The 9,125-nt window shown below is 36.6% G+C and overlaps 2 protein-coding genes across 2 annotated transcripts in view; one reads left to right on the top strand and one right to left on the bottom strand.

The window, feature by feature from the left end:
- The window catches only part of LOC144972512 (retinol dehydrogenase 16-like), a 171,055-nt gene that overhangs the window by 135,551 nt on the left and 26,379 nt on the right, over window positions 1–9,125 (top strand). The window lies entirely within an intron of this gene.
- The window catches only part of LOC144972508 (uncharacterized), a 10,798-nt gene continuing 1,841 nt past the window's right edge, over window positions 169–9,125 (bottom strand). The window contains exons 2-5 of the mRNA XM_078913799.1: window positions 6,953–7,177; window positions 2,497–2,655; window positions 916–1,057; window positions 169–302 (exon numbers count right to left, since the gene is read on the bottom strand). Coding sequence (XP_078769925.1) covers window positions 243–302; window positions 916–1,057; window positions 2,497–2,655; window positions 6,953–7,152 — 561 coding nt within the window. The 5' untranslated portion in view covers window positions 7,153–7,177 and the 3' untranslated portion in view covers window positions 169–242. The remainder of the gene's footprint in view (window positions 303–915; window positions 1,058–2,496; window positions 2,656–6,952; window positions 7,178–9,125) is intronic.

The following is a 9,125-nucleotide window of genomic DNA, read 5'->3' as shown; positions in this document are numbered from 1 at the left end:
GTCGTGAAAAGTAAATCTCTGCTTTGATTATGAGATATTATTGAATAGTATCTGTAATCGTTTATTAACTAATTTCAAGATATTATTGATTGCCCAGTAAAGTTCATCGTTTATCATTTGGCTTGCTTCAATGCGTTCTTGCGCAATAAGTATTCGAGTTTACTTGTTTCAGGGTTTGTTTTGAATAATTAAAGGTTCGAGGAATAGTGGGTAGCTTGTGATGGCAGGGTTGGGCACGAGAATTATGATGGTGTAAGATGCTGGCTGTCAGATTTGACCAGTCCCTGTCGCCCAGCGATTACCTGAAAAGTCGAATTGAAGAATTGTGACAATTTAAGTATACAAACATCATGTTTTGTTTTCGTATATATATATATATATATATATATATATATATATATATTATATATATATATATATATATATATATATATATTATACATAATATATATGTATATACATATATATATATATATATATATACATATATATTGTTTATTCCGACGTAATACCAAGTTGAGGAGGTGGGTCACATTTATCTGAGTTGAAACGGGTTAAACAAGTGGTGGGAAAACACAAGTTGTGCTCCAAATATGCTGACCCGTCTTTGTAAATGATTGATATGGGTACAAGTACTGAAACTAAAAAGAAGATTTTAAAATTCAGGCTCTTGTCAGATATGGCTTTCTGGCTTGAGAATCGTTGTTCGATACAAATGGAAGGATCATCGTGGTATTTTTGAAGAGGATATTCTTTTTTATGAAATCTCACGAAAGTCTGGTGTATCTGTAGGTCAAAGGAAATCCCTACAATATCATATAAACTGAATATGTATCATTATCAATAACCTATCATTGATATCAAGTGAATATATTAACGCTTTAACATAAAACTGATTTAAGGAAAATCATAAACCTGTTTCGAATGGTCCAAAATGCGATCGACAAAAAGTTTCCGTTCCGGTGTTTCAGGTCTCGGTTGTCCCATATAAAATCTGAACACGTCACCTTTTTCGAAGACTGAGTGACCGGCGGCTGGCAGGAGGTGAGCACAGCGTCTGGTGGGTAGGTGGAGTGGGTGGTACAGAAGGGGTTTACCAGAGAGAAATGATGGAGACGGTTTCATTATAATGGTAAACGTATTATATGTGCTGATTTTGGTTATGAACACCGACAAACTTGATGATGATATCATGGTGACGACTACGACGATGACATCGACTTTAGTATATACATTTATAGTAACAGCAATAACGAGTTCACTCCCCAAAGATTGCCAAAGTAAAAGGCATGAATGAGAAGGATCTGTAGGAGTCAATAGTAATTCAAATATATTTTATTTATGTATTGGCCGATTGATAACACTCAATATTACTTAACCATGTGTCACAATATGGCGTGTAAAAGACAAGACTATAGACGCTTTTAGAACGCAAAATTAATAAGTATTCAAATGTTAATAATTATGCCTACTTTGTTGTTACAGTCCTTACCAATTACAGTGTGACCCTCATCAGTCGCACTCATCTTTTTTAGTCTACCTGATTTATGGAAAGTTTTAGATGGCTTCTCTGCAAAACAAATAAGGCCCATCCCCCGTTTCTGTATTATGACGGAGTGTATCAAAAGTTTTATGAAGAAAAGGATTTCAATTATAAAGTTTTATATTATTATTTGTATGAAATTAAATTCATCCTTCTTAATGAAAGCAATAGAATTTATCTTTTGTTCATAAGGTAGATTTCAGTTCCTTTAGTTTTCTTTGTCTTTAAGGGCTTTATGGGGCTTGCAACACACTTAGATCATATTAGCGCCAGTAAAAGAAATAAAATGGGACAGTAAAAAATAAATCTAGAATTACAATTAAAGCACCAAGAAAAAGGTAAGGAAAGGAGAATTTTTACAAATAGGGAACAGATGTAGGTTGCAAGATACCATCAATTTACTTAGTTTGAGATCACCTAAAAGTCTATCCAAGCACCAGTTCAGGATCCCACAAACAGGAATACACTCAAATATTTACAAGATATGTTCAAAACAAAAAAAAACCCTGACAATCAGTACATACTAGAGAGCTGATTTAAATAGAAAAAAAATTCCTCCCAAAACTAACAATACATTTGACTCTTTCCCTTCCGGCCAAGGCTCTACGACAAGGGCCAGGACAGACAAGAACCAAGTAATCCATTTCCAAGATAAAGACGGAAAGCACTTCAGAAAATAGATATTGGGGGTAAAATACACAGCAAGAGACCTCCTGCCCGCCATGGGAGGTCAAAAGATCCCAACCAAAACATTTAAGTCAACGAGTGATAGAATGACCCTTAATTATTTTTTTTCTTAAGTTTGCAAGTTACTCGCATATCGATCTATAAAAACTAATTTGATACTTTTTAGATTTGCCAGTAATTCTGTGCTCGTTGGCAAAAAATCTTACATGGGTTGTGCGGAACAAAGTTAACCCCCAACCCTGATAGTTTTAAGAATGGATACTTACTGTGTAGGTCTGCCTTCAAATAGGTCCGTATCACAGTCTAGGTATCTGTAATCGATGGGTGTGTAGCAGTCGACACTCGACCCAGGTAGCAGTTGGTTATATCGGAACACGTTTTCAGGGTTGTTGGTTCGCACTCCTCGGGGAGGATAGTCCTCAATCCTTATGCAAAGTAAAGATTTCAAAGTTTTATCAGATTGTGTCGATTTTTAAAAACTTCATGTCCTACATATACTTGAATAATGCGTCGCTTTCTTGATACATAAAACGTTACCCTTTCAAATAAAGAATGACTCATGGTCTCGAACAGTATTATGTTAAGGTACTACGTAATACCAGAAACTGGAAACGACTGGAAATGACCGGAAACGACCGAAAGAAATAAATGTGTGTTGATGCCATGCGCCGAAGTAAAATATTCACAACATCCGCCAGAGGGATATAACGTACAAAATTGTGTGTAACCTTGAACGTTTATAGTATGATTGATAAAATATGACTGGAAATGAAGGGAAACGAACGAAAACGACCAGAAAGATGTGTATTGATGACATGTGCTGAGGTAAAATGCTCACAACATCCACCAACTGATATAGCGTACCAAAACACAAACCTGCATTCAACCTTGAATGTTTACAGTCTGATTGATAGAATCTAGTGAGAGCTCATAATTAACATGGCTCTCTAAATACAATAACAAAGAGCTGAGTGACATCAATCTCGTTCCTTCTGTGATATATATATATATATATATATATATATATATATATATATATATATATATATTTTATATATATATAAATGAACAACGGTGAGATAAGTTATGTGCCTCTGTAATAACAAATTATGTTTCCGATCCTAACAACATTGTTGGAGGACGTGTACTTATATGCAGTTCTGACATCCGAACGCCGCAATTATGGGCATAGTTTAACATTGTTGGGATGTAATGGACAATATTTTGTGTTATTTTTGAGATTTTCATTACAACAATGAACCCAAAATGAATTGGGCTATCAGACCTGCAAATGAGTGCACATCGTTGTTGTGCCATAGTTCATTTAAAGTATGCAATATAGAAGGAACGAAATTATCGTCACTCAGGTCTTTGTTATTGTTTTTAGACCGTTATTTTAATTATAAGTTCTCACTAAATGGTATCAACCAGAATATAAAAGTTCAAGGTTAAATAGAGTTTGGTGTGTTGGTACGTTATATTCGGTTGGTGGATGCTGTGAGCATTTTATCTCAGCGAATAACATCAATACACAATATTCTTTCTGGTAGTTTCGTTTGTTTGCATCAATCTCCGGTCGATTCCAAAGCTACACAGTCTTGTGTGTTGCTACATTATATCTGGCTGGTGGATGTTGTGAACATTTTACCTCAACGCATGGCATCAATGCAAAATCTTCTTTCTGGTCATAATTTCCGGTCGTTTCCAGTATTACGTAGCAAATTCTAGCAATCAAACTATACACGTGCAATATTACATACAGTTTTTTTGTTAGTAACAACAAGATATGAAGTGAGTAGAAAAGTGCCAGAAGACAATAGAGAATAAAAAATTTTTTCGCGGCGGTGGTGGGGTTTGAACCTGCGACCTTATTGGTACGACAACTGCGCCTGGCAGGTGAGAGCGTGGCTCTACCGTGTGAGCTATCCACGAACACAAAAATATTCGTTTCAAACCCAAAGTCATTTCTAGATCCCTCTCTCACCCACTTCTAGAGGGATCTAGAAATGACTTTGGGTTTGAAACGAATATTTTTGTGTTCGTGGATAGCTCACACGGTAGAGCCACGCTCTCACCTGCCAGGCGGAGTTGTCGTACCAATAAGGTCGCAGGTTCAAACCCCACCACCGCCGCGAAAAAATTTTTTATTCTCTATTGTCTTCTGGCACTTTTCTACTCACTTCATATCTTGTTGTTACTAACAAAAGTGCCTGCTCCACTCACTTTTCTGAATTAAAAATTCACCCCATACACCGGAGCATACTCAATGTCTCAATCGTTTCTATGTTATATGTTTGTGATGAGAATATTGGCTATTAAGCTTAACTGCTGGTCAAAATTACTTCGCGATGGTGGTGAACGAATCGGCGATCTCAAGAAGTGGGTGAGAGAGGGATCTAGAAATGACTTTGGGTTTGAAACGAATATTTTTGTGTTCGTGGATAGCTCACACGGTAGAGCCACGCTCTCACCTGCCAGGCGGAGTTGTCGTACCAATAAGGTCGCAGGTTCAAACCCCACCACCGCCGCGAAAAAATTTTTTATTCTCTATTGTCTTCTGGCACTTTTCTACTCACTTCATATCTTGTTGTTACTAACAAAAGTGCCTGCTCCACTCACTTTTCTGAATTAAAAATTCACCCCATACACCGGAGCATACTCAATGTCTCAATCGTTTCTATGTTATATGTTTGTGATGAGAATATTGGCTATTAAGCTTAACTGCTGGTCAAAATTACTTCGCGATGGTGGTGAACGAATCGGCGATCTCAAGAAGTGGGTGAGAGAGGGATCTAGAAATGACTTTGGGTTTGAAACGAATATTTTTGTGTTCGTGGATAGCTCACACGGTAGAGCCACGCTCTCACCTGCCAGGCGGAGTTGTCGTACCAATAAGGTCGCAGGTTCAAACCCCACCACCGCCGCGAAAAATTTTTTTATTCTCTATTGTCTTCTGGCACTTTTCTACTCACTTCATATCTTGTTGTTACATACAGTTTTGTGTGTTGCTAAGTTATATCTGGCTAGTGGATTTGTGAGCATTTAACCTCAGCGCATAGCATCAATACACAATCTTCTTTCCGTTCGTTTTACGGTTATTTCCGGTCTTTTCCGTTCGTTTCCATTATTAAGTAGCACTTTTATGTCAGACAGGGTCATATCGATGCAATTAAATTATAGTTACCTCTGGGAGGGTATTTATGATTTTGACATTCGTTTGTTTTTTTTTTTAGTTTTGATTTTGTTGTTTGCTTTTTTGTTGTTTTTTTTTCTCTTCTTTTTTTCTTGGTTATTTTTTGTTTGTGTTGTTGGATTATTGTTTTTTTTCACTTTGTTGGTTTTATTATTATTATTTATTTATTTATTTTATTTTATTTTATTTTATTTATTTTGTATGTCTTTTTTGTGTGCGGTGTCTATTTTTTAACGGCAATTGTCAATCGAAAAGGTTTAATAATTTTATCTAACACAGAATGTCTTGTAATTTTTCTTTTGTGTGTGTGTGTGTGTGTGTGTGTGTGTGTGTGTGTGTGTGTTTATATAATTATATTTCCATTCACATGATTTATCTAGCGATTTTTTACAGTGATTACAGCGCTCATTGCGGTTTTAAACACTCCAGCTTACCTCTGTAAAATATACGATTCCATCAAATTGTCGTCCAGTTGTGTCTGGTATGGCCCATCAAGCAGATTTTTATATATTTGTAACGTTAACTTCTCGTATTTATAGCCTATAGATGCTGTGCGCTTGGCTAAGAAATTGACAACATTGCCATTCGGAAATATAACAGACCAACACATAAAACTAAGTGTAACCGTGAAGGTTTATAGTCTGGTTAATGCTGCAAACTGTGTGCATTCATTTCCGGTCCATCTTGCCTTCCATTTGGCATTTCCTCTCAGTCGGTCTCTTGTTTTATGTTTTATCATAGTAAAGCGAGTCCAACTCATTCGTTTTCAGTAGCCGAACCGAATAGGAACGAAACGCGAACGTTTAATCTCTTTCAGTTTCCTACCAACAAAGTGAAACAACACACCGAGTTGCTTTGTTATTGTTTTTGTATTTAGAACATTTTTGGATGATCAGTTCTCACTAAATAAATGTTTGAATAGTAATATAAACGTTTCAGGTTACACGCAATTTTGTTTGCTGGTGGGTTTCATGTGTTTGTTGTGAGTAAATTACAGAAATGTATAGCGTATATGACACACTGGTTATTCACGAGCAGGAGACGAAAATGAATGCCCTCAGATTACAGCCTAATAGTGAGAATTACTAAAAAAAGATGGATGGCAAAAACGATAACAAAGACCTGAGTGACGTCAACTTTGATCTATAATATACAAACAATATTATGGTAAGTTAATTACTCTTCTTTCTATCACCACCAGGCTGGCCCTTATCCCAAAACGAGGCCATTATGTTTTGTTTGTTTTTTTAATTTTGAGGATTGTGACGTTAACGGAATTCAATTGTGTTAACATCGAGCAAATGCATGTTGCTTTTGGCAAGCCAAAGATGTGATTATACTCATCATAAACAAAATATTCTCTCAAATTAACTTTTAGGTTTATACATACATACGAGTAGATCAACGCTTGCGCGTTTCTTACGATTTACATTATGCTATTATTTGTAAGCAAAACATTGACAAGCATTAAGCTTAATTAACGGTATAATATTATTAATTGTGTGATGAAAGTAAATAATCAGCTTAACTGTTTCCAAACACAGGGCTGAGTCCATTCACGGAATTCCCGTTCCTTCTGGAGACACTGCTGTAAAGGGTGGTTTGGTTTGGGTACCACCCTATTGAATCGAAACTCGCACTCTGAAGGCCGGATTCGTGTGCCAGCAACACTACCGAGATGATGTAAGCTTAGATTGTTGGCTCGGCTGTAACTGTTGTTGTCTTCCATAATGCCATGTTCGGACTTCCTGTCTCTGGTGAGTAGCACAAGATTTTTCACATGGACATCTTTTATTTCTAAGGTAGAGAATACCATGGGCTTTAACTTAGGAGCTACCATATGAGTCATGAGAACTAGGTTGATCACAAATGATCATCGCTTCATATCCCAGAGGTAACCTGGATGTCGAGTTTGACCTCCATCCGATGCGTTCTTTGGCCTTTTGCAGGACACCTCGCCCGAGCTTACTTGTGGCGCTGCACTGACGCCTGGATTATATCAGTTTTCCTTCTTCTAACATAGCTCAAAGACCCTCTTAATGGTGAGGGGTGGGGGAATAAAGGGGACTTTATTTTCTTAATATTATGTCTGGCAAGATATTGACGTGGATGCATTTTTTTACCATTATCTCATAGTACGAGTCTGGTTATTCAGTCAACATACAGTGCATACACATTTGGAAATTACGTTAGTTGTCTTATTCGTATTAAAATAGTCGAATAAACCTTTCAGAGGTTTTATTTTTGACTTGAAAATTTAGAATTAATTATATTTTGTCCCTGGTATCAACCGATGACCGCGAACCGACGACCCATAGCCACCTTGGGTACTCGCCTTTCACCCAAAGCGAATAGACTATTGATTCTGAGCATCACTCACAATTTTGACACAGACGATTGAAAACAAAAGCATGATCTATTCAGGTCTAATAAATACTCGCTGTGGGACTGACATTTTTTTCTCTTTTTTTTCTTTTTTGTTGTTGTCTTTTTTGCAATGACTAAAAGTATCTGGAATTACAGTATATTTGCCAGGCCTTTTCGTTGACTGGAAAAATAGTCAAGGTGATGGAACGGGCAAATGGCATGAAATATTCTGCTTGGCTTTATGACGCTCGAACCATCAATTACGACGATCTTCAATTTGTCAAACGAAAGTCTAAGATTTTAAAATGTTTTTATAAGGCGAGATTCATATTAATTTATCAATATCAAATAAACCATTCTGGGATTTTACAGTAGAAATATATGCCTTTAAAAAATGATTCCTGGAAATAGCAAAGATCCAATTTTCTAGGATCTCTTCAGATATATTCATTATAATGTTTTGGAAGAGTATATAAAATTTTGATAAATAAATCGATGCAGAATTCAAGACATGTATCATGACTTTTTAGTCCGAGGTTAAGTTGACATCAATTAAGTGAAAACTAGAGTATGGGTTTACAAGGGTCTTGCGAGTAATGCCTCTCTTTGGGATCTTGCGGGTTTCGTTGGATTTGGTTTGATGCTACGGCATCTAGGTGTCTCGTTTTGTGTTTTTATATGTGCATGCGGGTAAGTGCCAAATTCCAGTGAGAAAAGAAAATCGGAAACAGCTAACGCCGTGACAGAGAAAGAGAGAGAAAGAAAGTGGGGAGAGATAGAAGAGAAGAGATGAGAGAGAGAGAGAGAGAGAGAGAGAGAGAGAGGGGGGGGGGTAAATTAGAGGAGCAGAGAAGATATTATATATATATATATATATATATATATATATATATATATATTATATATATATATATATATATATATATTTGTGTGTGTGTGTGTTAACGTGTTTGCTCTGAATGTCATGTATGATTTTTATTTCTTTTACAGCGTTAACAAATTTATATCGGCCTTTTTTTGTGGACTATAATTGTTTGGAAGCGATACAGTTCGACTGAATATTCGATTTTCGATTTGCAGCATGACATCGAGTTATTCCAGTGGCCAGTGTCCCGGTACGGTACTACCGCAAACTCGGGGACCCAAATAATTTTGGGGGTTTGGGAGGGGGGAAACTTTTTTTTAAAGTCGCTCCCCTCCATAACCCCCTACTAGACGTCTAGACTTTTTTTTTTTTAAGTTTCCCCCCTCCCAAACCCCAAAAATTATTTGGGTCCCCCAGTTTGCGGTAGTACCGAAAACCCTTCCTACTAAACACTTAACGAAGTGGAGTTG

Source organism: Berghia stephanieae, chromosome 5 (genome assembly GCF_034508935.2).
Source record: "Berghia stephanieae isolate SIO BIC M18660-M18661 chromosome 5, UCSD_Bste_1.3, whole genome shotgun sequence".
In the NCBI taxonomy this organism is placed as follows: Eukaryota; Metazoa; Mollusca; class Gastropoda; order Nudibranchia; family Aeolidiidae; genus Berghia; species Berghia stephanieae.
The sequence above is the reverse complement of the archived record's forward strand: the minus strand, read 5'-3'. Positions and strand labels throughout refer to the sequence as shown.